Source organism: Taurulus bubalis (assembly GCF_910589615.1).
Source record: "Taurulus bubalis genome assembly, chromosome: 9".
Lineage (NCBI taxonomy): Eukaryota > Metazoa > Chordata > Actinopteri > Perciformes > Cottidae > Taurulus > Taurulus bubalis.
Window position 1 is genome coordinate 16,835,267 of NC_136597.1, and position 20,032 is coordinate 16,855,298.

General features: G+C 39.3%; 2 protein-coding genes across 2 annotated transcripts; both read right to left on the reverse strand.

Moving 5' to 3' along the window:
* Nucleotides 1-1,903: 1,903 nt before the first annotated feature.
* Nucleotides 1,904-6,321, reverse strand: fbxl22 (F-box and leucine-rich repeat protein 22; the record flags this gene model as incomplete). The annotated part of the gene is given in 4 exon segments (XM_079223972.1): nt 1,904-2,252; nt 5,749-6,098; nt 6,102-6,275; nt 6,277-6,321. Coding segments are annotated over 4 exon segments (918 nt in total).
* Nucleotides 6,322-8,519: 2,198 nt separating this feature from the next.
* On the reverse strand, nt 8,520-18,848 carry usp3 (ubiquitin specific peptidase 3; the record flags this gene model as incomplete). The annotated part of the gene is made up of 15 exons (XM_079223076.1): nt 8,520-9,726; nt 10,778-10,845; nt 12,229-12,342; nt 12,692-12,810; nt 12,931-13,011; nt 13,862-13,968; nt 14,343-14,492; nt 14,679-14,792; nt 15,185-15,298; nt 16,025-16,104; nt 16,447-16,522; nt 16,762-16,845; nt 17,281-17,418; nt 18,416-18,476; nt 18,758-18,848. 15 exons carry the CDS (start codon nt 18,846-18,848, stop codon nt 9,279-9,281), a joined length of 1,845 nt encoding a protein of 614 aa, XP_079079202.1. The 3' UTR covers nt 8,520-9,278.
* Between the last annotated feature and the right edge of the window lie 1,184 nt (nt 18,849-20,032).

Genomic DNA, 20,032 nt, shown 5'->3' on the forward strand with positions numbered 1-20,032 from the left:
TTTTCTTTTGTCCCCATTGTGTGTTTCTTTAAAGGGTAAGAAGATGTCTACAGAGCTATCATGGGGAGAAAATGCATAGATAATGTGATTATAATATCTAATTCAAATGTGTTCTGACTCAACTAAATTTGCAAATGTTCGATTTCACTGGAAAGTACTCTTGAATGTACTCTTGATGCTTGTTTAATGACTTAAAAGCCAAATGGAATTTGAAACCGATCTTGCAGCTGAAACCACTATAACCACATTTCTCAATTCTGTTTCATGCAACAAAGCACCCAAACTGTTTATGCATTAGGGCCAGCAAATAGACTAGAAAAAGTATCACAAATCAGAACAACTAGTAATAGAAAACAGAAATATATTATTGTTCTGAATGCAATTAAAAACATTTAATCCAATGCATGGAGGTGCACTTACAAAATACACGTTACTGTTACAATTGCTATATCTGCAATAATGGATTAATACACACCTGCTAATGGATTATTGTTACCTCAGAAGTGGTCCTGCATTGAAGTTGTTTTTATTTTCAAGCAGCAACTAAACAACATGTATGAACCTTTGTATTGTAACAGATGTAATTAACATGATAATTATTCAAACTGAAGATTCACATTCAGATGAAAGCTTTACTGTCCATCACAAAGCACTGGAAAATTGTCTTCAACACATTTAATAGGAAAACACACACACACACACACACACACACACACACACACACACACACACACACACACACACATACACACACATACACACACATACACACTGCTTAAAAACACACACACACATTTAGTATGAAACAGTCAATTAAAAAACAAAACAGTATATGAGCGCACGTCCTTGTGGGATTGAAAAAAAGCCAGGTTTCTAGAGTGTCTAACATTACCTGAATTCCAATGTAGTTCTCCAACATGGTTGAAAAGGGATGGGTGAGCAGAGGGGTGTTACGTTGGAGGCAATCTGAAACCTCACCACTAGATGCCACTAAGTCCTTCACACTGCTCCTTTAAATTACCCTGTTTGAAAATCTATGGTCATTCTTCAGAGATGCACCCATAAGACAGGGAGCACCCTGCGTCAGAAGCCTGCAATACATTGTTTGCATGACATTTACAGACAGACATGCTCACCTAATCAACCTACTTAAATATGTCTCACAATCTTATAACATGATTCCGATCACAGGCACAGAGTCACTTTGCTCCCAGAGAACCCTTCCTCCTGGCATGTCTTATCCTAACAGAGAGCACACAGTGCAACCACACACCCGTTGTACTGTGTAGGGGTTCATAACTAATCTGGGGGGAGGTCTGTGTGTATTATCTTAATCAAACTATCAAATGCAAAAACACAAAAAAAGGAAGAGTTTGGCATTTTGAGAAATGTGCTACTAACAGTCAACAGCCAATATGTAGCTGAAACCAGCAGGTGGTTAGCATAGCGTATAGCATAAAGACTGAAACTGTGGGAAAGAGCTAGCCTGGCTGAATCTTCATTTTTAACGTTTACACCTGCTAGTGGTATTGATTGTCTCATCAACTCTCAGAAATTAAGTGAATACGCATATTTACCAAAGTAACAAACTATTCCTTTAAAACTGGAATCATGAGGATTATTGATAAGGTCATCTGTGTGCGACTTTATTGTGAGTGTCTCTGAAATTCTCCCTGGATAGGATAACATGGAATTGAGACAGCTAAACAGTGCATGTCTTTGTAAGGAGGACTCATGTTCAACATGTGTTGTATAAAAAGGTATAAAAAGGGTATAAAAAAAAGCACTTCTATTAAATACAGATACCAATCTGAACAAAGGCATCATAGTCAGGTCTTAAAAAGTCACAGTTGTTGTCACAGAAAGTCACAGAAATGTTCTCCCTTGTGGTCCAGCATTTCCATCAGGAGAACTGCAGGAGTTTCTGCAGTGTCCTCCTGAGTGGCACCCTCTCCTCAGGCTTGCTGTCTGGGATCATATCAGCGCTCCTCTCTGCACTCAGCTGGATGCCCGGCCTCATCTTTCTGACAGCCTGCAGGCCTGCCTGAGTGATGTTCCTGCAGAAGTCCACCTTGACCTCCTCCAGACTGTCTCCGTGAGCCACCACACCCTCTAGGCTGCAGTCGGTGATGCGGACACAGTTCTCCAGGTGGAGGAAGCGCAGCTTCCTGCAACGCTGCAGTACGGAGATCACATCCTGGTCAGTGATGTGTCCACAGCCAGACAGAGTTAGCCAGAGAAGGTTGGGACACCTGTAGCACAGACAGCAGTCAGCTACATCATTAATCAGTGACAGGTTGACACACACGATGTTGTAGAACCAGTACATCACCGGTTTTGTGTCATCTTTACTCATCACGCCATAGGGCATATTGTATAGTGGGGAGGGATTAGTTTGTTTAGTCTTCGGTAAGTCTTAAGGAGGTGATGCTGTTTGGTGTGTGTGTTGTATAATATAATGTTGTTGTATATAATATAATCAGATAACAGAGGAGAACATAGAGATTGGGGGCCTGATCTGAACCGTGTGTGAATAAGATCTACTGTAAACAACTCTGCTGTGAGGCAGCACATAGTCTCTTTCACAATAGAGCAGCCTAATACCGAGAACGAGCTATCTTTTCTTTACACGCTGTCCTGCTGGGCATGTGTTTCCGTCCTGTAAAGAGCTTTTGTGAATACATGGAGTATGGTGAACACTTAGAGGATGTTGATGATGAATTACAACAAGAAAAGTGCTTTTTCTCATGCTCAATTTTACAGGAATATCTTTTATAAATGAAGGTGATTTACTACTGTGAAATGCATGTTTACTGCACGTGTCAGGAATGAACTGCAACCTACCGGCAGGCCGGGACCACACAGAGCTTGCAGACAAACACTCTAGTGGCAGCGGATCGAGGATCTCATTCACGTTCACTGATGCAGATTACATAAAGACTTACATAACCTTACCACATCACCACATGTGAGCCGAACATATTCCAGTTGCCTGCAAGTGTTGAGGGGGCTGCCCCAGTAACCTCTGAACATGGGGTAGCACAGTCAATCCACGTGCCCCGTTGCATTGCTACACGGGGACAATGTTGGTCTTTATCAGCGGATGTGACGGCACGGGAATGACTTTAACCAATAAAAAAGAAAGGGTGGGGCGGTGGAAGGACAACAGCTCAAAGCCAGCCATTTAGAGATTCAGCAGTCTCTACTGACTATCTATCGTCTGTCTGCCTGCCTGTCTGTCTGCCTGCCTGTCTGTCTGCCTGCCTGCCTGCCTGCCTGTCTGTCTGTCTGTCTGTCTGCCTGCCTGCCTGTCTGTCTGCCTGCCTGTCTGTCTGTCTGTCTGTCTGTCTGTCTGTCTGTCTGCCTGCCTGCCTGTCTGTCTGTCTGTCTGTCTTATATGCCGTTCACATTAAAACAAACAGCATGAAGGGCAGTCTGGTCGTAGCACAAGCAGAACACCACCCTGCTGTCCTGTAATCACCAATTTAATGACCGGCTTGGTTTCCGAACAGTTGTTTTGTCTGGCCAAATTATCCAGTGGACTATAAAAGGAACTGAAGACATAGATTTAACATGCTGCTGCTTTCGGTCTCTCAAGTTAGGGGTTTGTATCAACTATGCTAAACTGAATTTTTGGACATCTTACTATCGTAGGTTATTTTCAAAACCACATGTCAGCTGAAAGTGTTAACAGAAGTCATAACGTAGAACTTAAACAATAGCCCAGGATAGGCACTCGTTTTGAGAGAGAAAGCCTCAATTTATTCAAATGGTGTACATGACATTTTGGAATGCAACTACTCAGAACTATGTACCCGTGCCAAAGCTTCTTGTGCCACCCACACTGGCATGTCGAGCATGTTAATTTATGTTGTATAACTCTTCTTGTATAACTGTGACCTCAAGATAATCAAGTCGGAGTTCTTGATTTAATGTATCTGGCCATAGTGGAGCTTCACACAGTAAACCCCACTATAAAGAGGCCCAAAGACATACTGTGTTGTATAATTCTTTCCATTGAGATAAAAAAAAACAGACATGAGCTTGGAGTCAGAGTTTGCTCGGAGTCTCATCGAGGAAGAGGCAGGCAGAGACAGACGCACAAGTTCATTCCTCTGACAGCAACAAAGAGCCAATTGTAGGCTCCACCTGCCTGCATAAACCTCCAGTCTGCAGCTGACTGGGAGGGTCTGTGGTCAAATCCCACTGTGTCACGTGCACTTGCTCTCTACTCCCTGAGACAATTTGGGAGGGTTTATTAGTATGCAATGAGTGTGCCTTAAGGTGTTGAGATACAGCACCCAGGAAAAGAAGGTGGTTCTAGTTTTGAGTGGCCTAACAGCTCTCGTGTCTTGCGTCTCAAATTTCACAATACAGGAAATCCTCACAGGGTCATACACTGAGCCAATGAGCCAGCACCTGTTCCCTCCTCTTGTCCCGGCCAGCTGCGGTGGCCAGACTCCCTCACATCAACGGTTAATACTGGCTGCCTTGAAGACATGATCCAGAGACCTCCTTATAACTCTCCAGTCCTGCATGCAGCCAGCCATGCACACAAGTCCAAAAGCCAATAGAGCTACGTTTCAGAGACCTATCAAATCCAACGCCATATCATTCAATAAATATAGTTTGATATTTGACCACAGTTATGTTAGAATCAGTCTCACGTCCCACAGATGTGTCACCTTTCTGCCTCTAGCCGGCTCCAGATACTCCATCTGTTTCTCATGATTTTCTTCCCTGCTGCCTACAGCTAAACATGGCAGGTTCAGTAAGCCATGTGCCTCTTAATGAAAACCATTTTTTCCCCCTGCAGTGGTGTGGATGACCCTGAAAAACCCGGAAATTACGTGATTATCCTTTAAAACACATCTGACCAAAAATATTAATTAAATTAAGACAAAGGTTTGTGAAAAGCAGCTGGTTGGATAAAGTGACAGGAACACCTTAAAAGATAGGTTCTGATTAAAGATAAGTTGTTGATTCTCAATGGTCATATTTGAGGTTGTGGTTTGTACTTTTGTCCAGTAGAAGAAGTATTCAGATCATTTACTTAAGTACAAGTAGCAATAGCCTACAATGTGAAAATACTCAACAAGTAAAAGTCCTGCATTCAAAAGTGCAGTAGTAAGTAAAAGTATTATCAGCTTTTACTTAAAATAGTAAAAAGTTCATAAACATTGTTTATTTAGCTTAAGAAGTAGGATAATTTAGTTTAAAGGAACCAAAATCAAGGTAAATGTAATCTGAAAAGTAACTAAAGCTGTCAGACACATGTAGTGGAGTAAAACAATGTAATATTTGCCTCTGAGATGTGATGGAGTCTATAAAGTGGTATAAAGTTGCATAAAATGGAAATACTACAAGTACCTCTATTTTGTACTTAAGTACAGTACTTGAGTAAATATACTTTAACCCAGGGGCCGAGTCCCACAAGAGAACTACTGAAAGAGTTAAAGCAGAAAAAACATATTTGTTCTCAAAGTTCTGCTTATTTTTTTGTGAATTACAAGATCACTTTACTTTTTGGGGACTCCAAAAGTGTATTAGTGCAGGTAACTAACTCTTTAGTTTAACTGGGAGTACGCTAGTAAGTATACATTGTTTTGTTTAAGGTGTCACAAGCCAAAAAGCCACTGCTTTAGATTACAGTAAAGTACCAGTGTTGTTTTGTTCACCCTCTGGTGGTCTATCTCATCACACAATACACGACAGAGCAGGAGGGAGGAACCACACACAAACACTCACATGTTGCAGATATGGGTCAGGAAAGTGCTGACCCGGCTCTCGTGTTTACTGCAGATGTCCTTCTGAAACGAGCTCTTCAACCAGTCCTCAATGTTGCACACTTGTAGAACCCTGCTGGAGTACCAGCAAACTGTCAAGTAACGCAACGAGGGTCCAAGCACAAAGTTGTCCCTCGTCAGCTGACACGGAGAGCTGAAGTGGAGGAGAGTCCAGAGGCAGGGGTCCAGGAAGGCCTCGCGCAGCCAATGACAGGTAAGGGACAAACTCCTGCGGCTGTCCTTGTCTAGGAAGGAGAAAAGGTGGAGGAGACATTCGCGGTTGAGCTGGGTCAGCTGCATGGTGAGCCGTCCTCAGACAGAAAGAGAGGCCTCGTCTTTGTGGTAGCGATCGACCTGCTTGTAAGCAGCAACAATGCGCCTGCAGCCCGTATTGTGTGGCCCAGATACATGAAGCCTCCTCCGGCACATGCTGCAGGCCTGCACATATAAGGTCGTGGAGTGCTCTCTATTTTGGGAAGACAACTGGCAGTACGGTCAAAGATGGAAGTGTTCGAGCCATACGCTCCCTTTCCATCTGTCATGGCTCTCAACAGTCGGCAAGCGCTGGACTGATCCAGATGTTTACACTGTGCTGGCCTAGTTCTCAGATAGGCCTGCAGATATAGTCTTCACACTGAGCATGTCACAAAACAAGAGAATGGATAGACTGTAGCATGTACAGTCCTATAATAGCAATAATGATTTGACCCTCACTGCAGAATAATAGCAATTTGACTCTAGAAGGCAGTTTTCACATTCATTATTTTTCAAAAAGGAGTTGGCCTAGATGCTCTTTTTAGAATCTTTAAATAAATAATTTAACTTGGGAACTACAGTATATCGGACGGAAAATATGTCTGATGTTTGTGAAATTGTTTGTAAATGGTCTTTTTTGGGGGGGGGTTGTGCAACAAATGAAAGGTAGGCTAGTGTTTTGTCTGTTTCGTGTAGGAAGGAGCAAAAATATCAGGATCAAATTAAAATATAATGCAATCCAACACCATCTCAAACATGAATCCCAATGAGTTAAGTCAGTCTCTGTGCACAGGATCAACAACAATAAACATACATTTTACAAAGGTAGAGCATTTTATACATTAGAATCTGTTTAACTCGTTGCGCTGAATCAATTGAAGGCCGAACAATAGATCTTCATCCACTTTTGATTCATATACAAGGTAATTACAGTCTATTCGTGTCATGACCTAAACCTGATAAACCCTTCATGTGAAAGTCACACGCACAGTGCTACGTAGGCCGAAAGGAACACAGTGAACTATGACTATGACTATGAGAGAGTTTCAAATTGATCATTTGAAGCCCAGAGGACATAGTGAGATGGCGAAAAGGCAAAGTACCATTAAGTCTATGTCATGACCCCACACAACATTACCAGTTAGGTCCAGTTCCACTTGTTATTAGCTTTCTAAAAATAAATAAATAAGCAGGACATTGGGAAATGCCACTGTTGGTAAGGCCGATTACAGTTTGTGCTGTGACTCAGTGTCAGTGTTCTTAACCAGAACTCTGATCTGACAAACACAATGCAATGTGAGCGTATTATTAGCAGCTGTGATCTAGCCTCCAAGAGGAAAAGAAGAGGGGGTGGCACACACTTGTGTGTCATTAATGGGGACAGAGTAGCGAGCACACAGCCACCTGTGAGCAGGCGAGGAAGAGCAGCTGTTCATCATCATACAGGAGTGCTTGTTCCTGCCTGAGCGAGGAGGCTGACTGGCTGGCACGTGTCCTGAGGGGAGCTCCTATGTGTGTGTGTGTGTGTGTGTGTGTGTGTGTGTGTGTGTGTGTGTGTGTGTGTGTGTGGGCGGAGATGTTCATAAGAGGAAAGAGGAAAACAACATTAAAAAAGGCTTGCTATAAATGTGCTCTCTCCATTAAGGCCGTACTTCTCAAAGGCTGTTTCTTAACGGACACAATTAGAGCTTTGTGGACAATAATGTCAACACAATGTATCCTCTTGTGTTGTGAAAAGGACAGTTCCTGTGCATCAAATTGTGCAAATATAGGAGCATATATTTCAAATTTGCTATTGAAGTTCCTGAAGAGACTTAAACCACTGAATTAAAAAATGAAAATACATTGTAAACTACAGTATGTGCTGAAAGAATTATAGGCATATTTTGATCAAGTTTTGTTGGCCTTTAATTTAGAGCTTCAACCAATTTCCATAACTAATTAATCTGCCAATTAATTCCTACTGATCAATGAAGTGTTTGGTCTATTTAACTTTTTAATTATTTATGAGAAATGTCCTGTGCAATTCCTTAGAGCCTATTGATAAACTTGACAAATCATATGGTGTGAGATATATATATATATATATATATATATATATATATACACAGTTTCTAATTTAGACAAGGACAAACTGTACATTCTCACATTTGAGAAGCAAGAATTATTATCTATTTGTTTGCCATTTTCTCCCAAAAAGTATTACTTCAATGCAGTCGATTATAATAGCTGCTGTTTCAGCTCAACATCAACTTTCATGCACTTTCCTTGATCTTGTTCTTAATGCTGCAAAGTAACATATGTGAACACAATTAACTGTATAAAAGTTGAAATATCTTTCAACTTTAGTTCATAACTCAAAGAGGGTGAATCACAAATAAACTCCACATGGACTGCAAGGGAGATTAATTTCCTTATGCGTGTGGCGGCATGATTGTAGGCCTTTATTATTATGACTTTAATAATTAAGGAGCTTCTGACAATTTAACATTAATACTTTAACTGCTTAAAAGAGTAATGAATGAAAAAACAACCTTGTCTTCCTGTGGTCTTCAGAAAAGGGTGAACCATGAAGATTTGTTTTAAACCACAACTACTTTAAAAAGATTCTCCATTGTATTTTGCTGACTTTGTCTGATACATGTTTTATAAGAGAATTTCATCAGGGCCTGTTTCTCAGACTTTTTCAGATAAACATAACAGGACAAACAAAATAATTGAGAATGATAATTTCCTTTACATTGGTTCTGGTCAAGAAGTTGAAAGAACTTTGTGAAGCCCTAATGTGTCAACTAACAGAACTGGAAAACAGAACGACAAGGTTCTTAAGAAGTAGATTACAAGTTTAGAAACAATAGAAACTTCAATATTGTTACAATGACAGTGTCTTGCCACAATCAATTTCTTCAGTCTAGGCTAAATATTGGACCAACTGAGGTTTTCCCAAGCTACATCTTTACTTCATCATTTTAAACAATCACATTTGGAATCTATTACACACAGAGAAGTCTGCCTCAACAGAGGAATACAACATCAAAGAAAAAAATGCAAATCATCATAGTAAACAAAGCTCAAGCAGAAAATGATACAAGATGTTGCCATGCAGGTCATAAAAAAAAAAGTAATAGTTGCACATACAAACGTGAAAATGACTATTTAAACTCAAGCACGATGAGAAATGCGATTGAGGTGAAGCCAAAATGGAGTGAGTAGCTGGTCTGAGGCAGTCTGACAGAATCATTGTGCAGCGGCTGCTTGGCTGGCTTCCTCTGTTGCCGCCTTGTCTGAGGTATCACTATCTGTTGCAGCATCCATTGAAGCCATGTTAGCTTTATCCAGTTCAGCCATGTCTTCACCCACATTTTCCAATGCAGCATTATCTGGGGCTGCCACATCCTGGGTATTCATGTGTGAGGCTGGCACATCTATCAAAACCGTGTCTGCTGCAACCTTGTCCTGAGCAACTTCTTCTGAAGGGCCGCTGTCCGTGGCTGCTATGTCCATAGCAGGCTTGTTTGTGGCAGTCTTGTCCGAGGCCACCTGTTCAGTCCGCTCCACGTAAAAGAGGATGTAGGCCTTGGCCTTCCTCACTATGTCCTCATTGCTCAGACTCACTGTGCTGTCGTTGAAGTGGTACCATCGGCTCTCGTGGCTGCCATATGCAGTATAATGCCCTGATCCAACCCTGTGAACACAGACACATGCATCACGTTCTGCTGTCTGGCTTCTGATAAGACTGGCTGCTTTAGTGAGATAGACATATTCTGCTCAGCAGCGCAACATCGCCACTTGGAGGCAAGAGGTAAAACAGCAGCACTTTGATGAACAGTGCTTGGCCCATCTTAAAGCATTTTCAAGGCCCTCAGCCTAAATTAAATCTCACCTCCATCTGCACTATTACCGCCTTTCTGCACTAACATCCAAAATTTATTTTTAAATACAGCTGTCCACAAGACTTTTCTACAAAGTTGCATCTGAATGTTTATACTGTAACTGTGTGACTGTCAGCCAACTGTGGTAAGTAGAGCTGATTAGCAGATCATAGTTTTTCAATTATTTGATGACCGTGTATGAAAATAGCATACGACTGAATAAATTACTTGGATTTTACTGCAGGAGTTGAGTGAGAGTTTGTAAATGCAAGTTTTTGTATAATTTTGCTGTTAAACACCATTCACTTGAATTCATCAAGACTTTTCTGTTTAAGGATTCTTTGTTTATTGTGGAGGCATGGGAGAAAAACTAAGATTTCTCCATGAACTCAAGGTAATACAGGGCGAGTAACTGATATACAAATGGTAAATGTGGGAGTCAGGTATTCCTCTAATGCTAGGGAGGGGAAAGGGTTAAGGTGTGTGAGTGTGGGGCTCCTTTATAATAACTCACTACATGTTTACAAATCGGGCAGATCACCTCAATAAAATATGCAATAATTAAGAATAGTGTATATGATGGAATGGTGGCTTTAGAATGAAACAAATGTGTAACCTAACCGGCTCGATGGTTTGTAACAAAGCCATCCGAGGATCTTACATTGGAAATAGCGGTCACATTTTTCCCACTGGCTGGCTACTCTGTAGCCTTGTGGAAAGCCCTAGATAAACAGTATGCAATATCTGTTTGTGCTAATTAAAATTAAAAAACAGCAAACTGTAATCAAACAGATGAAGATTGAACAAATATTAATTTAAACTTCTCCAGGTGTGTGTTTAAACAGGGGTACTCCATCAACTCACCCGGATCCATGATGCACTACGACGGCAATAAGGTCATACAGGCAGCTTTCTGGTAATGAATTCTCTGGCTGGAAACATAAAAAACAAGAAAAAGATATTTCTTTACTGTGCTGAACCACAGTACCAAAAACCTCATGCCACAGACTGACTTGGGAGATTTTTATGATTCAAACAGCCATCTCCACAGATTCAACTTTACTGTAGGCGTAAAAAGAAAAAACAATCAGCAAATAGTAATCAGACAAAGAGTCGCTTTAACTCGCAGAGTGGGGCTTGGTCAAGCCAATCGAGGAAAACTTCAACAACAACCATAATGCCCCAATCATACCCAACATGCTTTGCCAAGATATTTTGAAAGTGTCCACGACACATCTTTGTGTGATCAACCCCGAAGCACGGCAGAGAACACCGCAAGAGAAAGAGTGACACCATCACCAGCAAGCGCTACGTTAGGTCATGTAAACACGTACACATCAGCTGTGCGCTCAAGATCAGAATAATAAAAAAAAGGTGAGTGAGTAGTTAAGTCTGTACTTTCTAAAACGAAAGCACCCGTTTTATATTGTGGCACTAGTAATTACATACAATACAGCCAAAAGAGCAAATAGTACACTTTTAGGCGATCTCCGTCTAACAAAAAAGATTGATTGATCTGGCAACTACTTTCTCTAGTAATTGTTTTGAAAAACTTGTGACATATGGCTTCCCAAAATCTTCCAAAGCCCAAGTCATGTATTGTATCGTCTGACCAACATTTCAGTACCCAAAGATATTAGTTATCCATGAATTTTAAGTATCTTTGCTGACCATTGGTGTATGTATAATGCAAATCTAAGACAATTCCCAGTGAGCAGACGTCAACATTGATCTCTCTGGTTGAAAACTCGCAAAATGTTTTTTCCTGTAGATATAAATCAATTAATACCGATTTAATTGATCACCAGTTTGGCAAATTAACAATTAAATTGGTTGTATATAAAAATATCTTCTATATCTATAATTAAAATAGTTTATTCTTCGTGCCGTCTGGTTTTTCCGTCTGTGCCAAACTTGCAATGCAGCCATTTTAGTCCGCTGTCTAGACTTTCACTTTAAGTTAGTAAACCATACCCCTTCATTATAAAGGTTTTAATTTGGCACAAGTACTCAAAGTTCTTGTGGTATGGGGAAGTTTCCGAAAAGTATGACCGAGGTAACACCAATACAAATTCCAGTAAGATCACGGTGCCAAACTTTCTCTTGGAATCTTCCATAACAACAGACACATAAAGCAGAGCTGGCATATTAATACAAGTTTTTGTGTAATTTTGAAGGAGGCCTGAACTGAAAAGAGCAGTCGGCCTCTGACCTGTAACAGTTCTTACTGTGCCACTAATGTGGCCTAAGAGCCATGACCATTTCCTGACTAAACTGCAGCATTTACATTGCTTGTTCATCATTTTTAGACTCACCTCAAGTAAGTAGCGTCTCATGTCCAGGCCTTTCAATGGAAACTCCACATAGGTATCCACCTTGTTTCTTAAAAAGGCCGTCCAGTGGAACCTTTTTAGATGCAGACACAAAACCTAATATAGGAAATAAAACCTCCAATTATACACAATATTTTCCTCACTACTTTAGAACGAACTTCCAAATTAATTAGTTGTAAAAAGAAAGAATTAAGAATTTCTATCTTTCTTTTTTTTTGCAGGTTTATTTGTATTTATTGTTTAAAGCTATCAAATTGTCAGCATTCTCCATCTAAGTATTCACGCTTTACTTGAAGCAAAAATGGATGGCATACTATAAGAGCACAAACCAACAGAACAAAAAGGTCAGATCTGTTATTCATTTAGAGATGAATAAGTTAAAATATATGTCACATAATATATATATATATATTATTTTTTTTTTTTTTTAATCCATCTTTCTGACCTTTGGCAGCTTCTGGATCCAGAACTTCTTTGTGGATTTCTGTCGCTTTTTACACTTATGGCAATAGTACAGCTCTGTTTCATCCAGTTCTTCCAGGTCAGTGAAGCTACGCAAGCAGTCTAAAACATAAACAAACCAATACAAAAGGTTTTCAATAACCTCAGCAGTACACACTTAAGATACTAATACTACCAAAAAACTGTCTAATGAATCATTACCTCTGACAGTGGGAAACTTACCACGCAAAGTGCAGGTCGGCCCTGGCTCCTGGTCCTTATTTCTCTTTTGTCTGAACTGGCTGGGAATGTCCAAAGACAGATCTGCGGGGGGAAAAATTTACATGAATTCTCACATACATCAGAATGCTTTAATAATATACCCCCAACTTGTTGAAAGAAAATACTGAACTTTCACAACATAGTGTGGCCATTTAAAAACAAAAAAATGTCTTAGGGCCCAAACGCATTGAAAGCAAAAGTTGACACGTCTCATTTGTCAATTGATGGTCCTGTGGCTAACAGCGGGCATTACATTTGAAACACCAACCCCACAGAACCATCACTATTTTAAATAAAGGTCGCTATTTAGGCAATATTGTGTATATTACAGATACCGCTTAATATTTTAACTTGATGTAAATAGTGATGGTTCTGGTTCAAAACTTGATCAAAGTTTATCCAGATAAAGTGAAATTGATGCGACACGATCCGCGATATAGAAGACTTATTACTCTGCTGGGAGTTTTTGGGACGACAGAAACACTCAGTCCACTCACAGTTGTACAGTGGTGTTACAGAGTGAAGCTTCTCTTCCCTCATTAACAATCTCTGGTTGAGAACAGACACCGTCCTGTAGAGAGCACACAAACCCCAGAACAACAAATGTGTATTTTGGTCTCTCATCAATTTACACAGAATTTTTGTTTAATATTATTATTATTATTTATTTATTTGATAAAATATCATCCTATGGGGGAAAAATCCATTAGATTCCTTTTAGCTTGCTCCAAACATTTAATGCAGCTGCAGAACTGTTTTGGTCATTTGACACTCAGATCGAAACGAGCTACGAGTAGGCAAGTGACGCTTATGATGTGTGTGTAAGGCCATAAAAAAAAAAAAGGTGTACTTCAGAACATGTCAGGCACATTCACTCTGTTTGGGCCTTTACCAAGAAATGGATCAAACTTTCGAGATTCTGTTCCACATATCAGGCAGTTGACTTCATTCTGAAGTATGCCACCAAAATTGGATGTGACAACACTGGCAGTCCCATTTCTGTAAAGAATAAAAAAGCAAACATAAAGCAGTTATCAATAAATGTACAATCATTCAGGCGTTCAATCCATGTATAAACAAAGGAATATGCAAAAATCATATTCTGGACCAGTCAACGAACTAGTAAATGCCATTATTTGATTAATTTAATCAAAACTTCTAAAAAGGCAGAGACTACAAACGTAAAACTATATTGCTTTGAAAAAGAAAATGTGCAAAAATCTAACACAGTATACCAAAATGGGACAAAAACAAAGAAATATCATGGAGGGTAGCATGTCTACAATGTTATACGTGTCTGCTTTTTAACCTTAAAAATCAACTGAAACACAGAATATACATATACAAAAAATGTTACGGTTGCATGGGCTTACATGCAGCATTTGCCCTCTGGAGTGGAGATTCTGACCGCATCTTGAGGGGAGACTGGGTGAGACGACCCGTTTCGACTGTACTGGAGCTCCCTGTGGAGGTGGTCCAGCAGGTAACGCATGAACTCATGTGCATCCTGCTGCTGATAGCCCCTGGAAACAAACACACAGCTTTAAATGGCATTGTTCCAGTCCGTGATGCATAATACATCTTTGATAATATCTTGACTACGATATGCTCGAGGCAAATATAATGAAAGCAGAACTGAGAAGGAAACGGTTTACTCCTCAGCATCAGGAGCTTAAATCTGGCAAATGTTCTGTACACCCTTGGCATACCTGAAACTTGGCATGATTTTCCATATCGCATAAAATAAGGAGTCTGGACTGAAGGCTGTCTGGCTTCCTTGCCACAGGGAACAAAGGGTTTTTCTGAACTCCTCCACCAAAGACCTGTTCAACATAAAGCAGAACTGTTACCCTGCTGCACAACCTGGGACAGTACACAGCAAAAGCCTGTTCAATAACTCTAAAACTCTATGGCTGTTGTTGACACCAACACTTTCAAATACATGACACTCAAACACAAACCCAAACTTCTGATTGCAATACAATGTACAGTGTTTTTTATTCATTGTAGAACACTATTTCTGTGCTACCTAGTGTGTATTATTCTTGTCTAGAATAAAGATAATTACTGCGGTTAGGAGCCTCATCAGGAAATATTTCGAAGAAGGTCATCTTCTATGGTCACTCACAAGTAACAATTCTAATCTTGCTGAAAATAATTGTTAAATCATTGCACTCAGCCCATAAATCCCCCTTCCGACAGAATAGGACCTTACACACTAGTGTCCCCTTGGCTTCGGGTGTGGTACATCCTTCTTCCTGCCGTCTTACCACTGCGTAGAGCCACTGCAGGCAACTCCTTGAAATAACAGCTGAACTGCTTGATGTTGCTGTCAAAGAAACCCATTTTGTTACAACATGCTTCACACCAGAAATTAGCACATTTAACAGAACATGCCACAAGCAGGAACATCCATTTTAATTATATGAATGGTCGAAGCACCACTTCTTGATTAGTTCTTACTAGTCAAAGAAAACAGACAATAAAGTCGAGGGGAAACCAGTGAGGCATGTGTGGACCAAATGTTGTGACCCATAATGTGGTAAAATCTTGATTTGTAACTGTTAGATTTTTTTCAAAATGTCATGTATGTGAGAGAGACCATTGTAACCGCGGTGTTGTTTTTTTACCCACTAAATGTCTCTGTTTCAATCTGCTATACTGTTTAGACCAGCACATACACCCAGTGCACGTGAATAGTCATGAGGTAGGAGTATTTAGGTGTGATAATATAGAGGGAGACTATTTTTTTTTTAAACATAGCTTTAATTTAAAAACACATTAGTTTGTGTGTACGGCGATCGTAAGCGTTTTATAACACCATTGATGGAGGTCAAAGACTTTTTCTATGACATAATGTATCAATATTATTAAGATGTCCCTTGACTGTGTCTTGTTCTCAAGCAGCCCGTGTAATTCCTCTGACTGTGCCCCAGACTGTATTAATAAAGGATGACTTGTCAAGGGGCCCTGGGACTACAGGGGCGGAGCTACTCAACCATGCTGAAAACCCAGTTTCCCACCCACAAACTCCATCTTCAGTGCAGAACCTTACCTGAGGGACTGCAGAATGGCATTCATGAAGCATGTGTTTCCTAGGTTCCGCAGGCCAGTTGCACCCAAAACTGCCCCATCCTGTCAGACAAGTGAAATGCATTAAGATGTTAATAATAAGGATATGTAAACATAATTTAATGATTTTTTTTAAAAGATGTAGGAAAATTCCTGACTAGACCAAGTTTTAAGCTAACAGTTAAAGATTGCGCGAGTCACCTAGTGTAGAGCTCTATAAAGGCTGCTATGACTCATTTAATTGGAGCCGTGTCCCCGAGTGTGAATAAAGACATGTACATTTAAAATTTTAGCTAAGTTTGAGCCATAGTACAGTATTTTGTGCTAAAACACCACTATGGAGCAGCTCAGACCTACAACTTCTACATTCAAAAGAAATCAATCGTAATATTTTAAGCCACTGACATTGTCTTTCAACAACTTGCTATCTGCAGCTGGGTTTTCCTGAAGTTTTCTTTTCCTCTGTCTGTCACCCACTGAGCTGAAGGAGGAAAACATATTTGATCAGGACACTGATCTTGTCTCGAGTATGATGATGTATCTTTTGATCAGGCATTTTGTTTTTCGGAGACACATCTTAACTTTAGACAATCAATCACTGTCAAATTATCAAAACAATCGCTTCATTATAATGACTCATTATTAAATCATTTGGCAAGTGCAATGGTGATAGAGCAAAGCAATGAGACAAAAATCTTTGTTCTTTAGATTTGCACTTACTTTTCTAAACTCTGCAGATGTTCCCTGAGCTTCTGCACCTGACCAAGCTTGGTGTCATTAACAACAAAGTCATCACATCTGTAACTATAAAATCCACATTAGTCAACACACATATATATTTGAAAACACAATTAATTTATTGAGATTCTGACCCATTAAAACGCTGCATAAGAAACACAATCATTAATATATTGTATTGCGTTTCACTGGGGTAGCATGCACCATTGAACCATGTGTGAATGTGGTAGGAGTGATTTTGATCAAATACTTCTCAATATAGTTAATACAACTCAGATCACTGTGTTTTGCTTGTAATTAACATGTTATCATGTGTGGCATATTAGAAGAAGAATGTAACAAGAAAGTCAATTAAATAGTTTAAATACATTAATGACGGTGATATAAAGACATTTGGTTCTTGTTACCGCACCATAACAATCCTTTGAGTGTACTTTTGCACGGTCCCACTGCGAGTAATAGATTGTAGACATAGATGCGTTTGTGATGAAAGACACTCACCAAAATACGCTGTAGTTGCTGCAGTCCATGCAGACAGAATGATGGGACTTCTCTTTTTCCTGTTTCTCGCCCTTCTTTTGACTAATGCCAATGCCTTGACTATCTTCAAAGTGTTTCTTTGCATGCCCATTGACATATCTATAAAAAGAGATTACTTTAGGACACACAACATATAGAAACACCAGAAAATAAAACCAAAACCAAGTATTATAATCACAAATTCTATCAAACAATCTGCGGAAAATAAATGAATAGACATTGTAGTTTAGATCAAGAGGTTAACTATGCTGCTCCTCGTTGATGACAATCAGAGCATTTTTTTCAAGGAATTCCTGATCTTTGAAAACCCCAAAGTATCTTAACACCGACAGTATTTTAAGAATCCTCAAAGATCTTTCTTACCATCTGGATAAACACAGTATGTCTGCTGTACAATACATTTATTTATTACTTATTTATTTATTTATAAATAAACCCATTTGCCAAGCTCAGATTACATAACATGTCCTTGTTAAAACAAAGATGCAAACTGGAAATTAAATATTTCCTCAATTATATTTGAAGAGTCTTTGAGGAACTGAAAATGTTTCCAAAACAGTGCTCAAGTCTTGTCACATGACCTATGTTTCGCAAAGATATCTAAAGAATAAAACATGCTTAGCAATGGGATTTAAATGCAAAAGCAGAAATTATATATATATATATATATATATATATATATATATATATATATATATATATATATATATATATATATATATATACGTGTGTGTGTTTTTTTTTTAAATTATATATATATATATATATATATATATATATATATATATATATAATTTAAAAAAAAAACACACACACGCACCTCAGAAAATGTCTTGGCCAAATACTTTTCTTTTTTTTTTAAAAGGAACATTTTTATACACACCAATCTTAATGACCACTTACTGAGTTAGTAATGTGTACTAAACACATTCATGTATGTATTGCAGCACTTACATGAATGTATAACTGATTTGTTGGTCCCAAAGTCAAAATGGTGACCAAAAGCAAAAGGTTTGAGACACACAGGTTAATTAGTGAGATAATGTTTGCTTTTACAACTATAACTTTAGTTGTAAACTAAATGGCAACAACTTACCTTCCACAATGGACCATCAGACAGGTAAGGCAAATCCATGGACTCTTATTAGACCTACAAGCTACAAGAGAAAAGAGGAAGTCTTAAAAAAAAAAAGAGGAATGTATTTGTATAAGATAGTGTATCGTTGTGACTTTCTTGTGAATGGACCATTCCTTCGTGTGTTCACAGTGATCTCGTCGTAGCTCTTGAGTTGACTTGTAGCTACTTAACGTTAGCTAGTTACATGATCTGTCAGCAAAGGCTGGGATCAAAATAATAGCACAGACACCTCTAATGTTTGTAGCCATTAACGTGTATTTTAGTAGCGTTGGATGAAAGAATGACAAGCACTTCTCTTACCATTGCAACACCAGGAGAACGGAGTGCCGTTTGGGAGCCTGGCGGTGTCGATAGGACAGCTCACGTTGGCGTTCAGATGAGGGCACTCCATCGGCTCACAGTCGTAAGTCAGATAATGTCCGCCAACACTACAACACACACGGGAGTAGGAACCAGGCAGCGAACAATAGTTAGCCAATTAACCGACACTAGCTAGCTAACGTTAGCTGGCCAACTACTTCTGCTCGCGAGCACACGTTTTCCCGTCTTCGCTGACGCTTAACGGTTTGGTAGCTGCAATATGTCTTGCATAATTTCAGGACTCCGCAGTTTACAGATAATAACGGCAATGCCGTTTCCACCCCGGCATAGTGTTGGTTAAAATAGTAACGTTAGCTTTGGTGTAAAAGGTACTTGGTAACTGCTGGCGTTTGCCACAAACAAATGGAAATACCTTGAGGAAGTGACGTAGTTTCTGCCGGCTCGGCCTTTTGGCAGCGAACGTTATAAAAACAAAGATGAAAAAGCTTCTGGCAATTACGTTTAAGTACTTCCTTCTTCGGTTACATTCCCACTGACCGCGTACCGATACCACCGTGTGTACATTATATTTCGACGGTCTTCTCTATTGAATTTATACCTACTGACATTTAGAAGCTCTGACATTTAACCACATTAAACCATGTTGTGAGACTTTAAATGTGTTTAGAAGAGTCACGCATGCGTAGTGGCATCGCTTCCGATCGTTGCATATGGATTTAATATGCAGGCTATTGGCTCCATCAAATATTGAGGCAACTCATCCTAGAGGGGATGAATCATTGTTTTGAAAGTCACAAGTAAGTCCTGAGTCCTAAACAAGTCAAGTCATAATGTATTTTGTTTTGCCAAATGCAATGCTATTCTAGTGACAGAGTAATAATATATTACATTTACATTTAGCATGAATACTTTTGAAAACGTGTACGGTAAAATATGTATGACTGATCAACCTCAAGGTTAAGAAAGTCAGTGTTTTATTTATTGAAAAATGTACCTTTACAGAGTGACTGGATATTATTTTTCTTTTCAAATGAATGATGATAATAATGATGATGTCTTATGAATATTTACACCACCTGCAGTGAAAAAAAAGACTTCAAAAGAACTCCAAACACGTCCCATAAAATATGACATTCCAGTTATTTTTATGCAAAACTGCTTTTATATCCCAAATACAAGGCACACGCATAAACATTTGATATAACAGCCACACATTTTAGGAAAATTAGACACTATTATGTTGAGATGTTTACA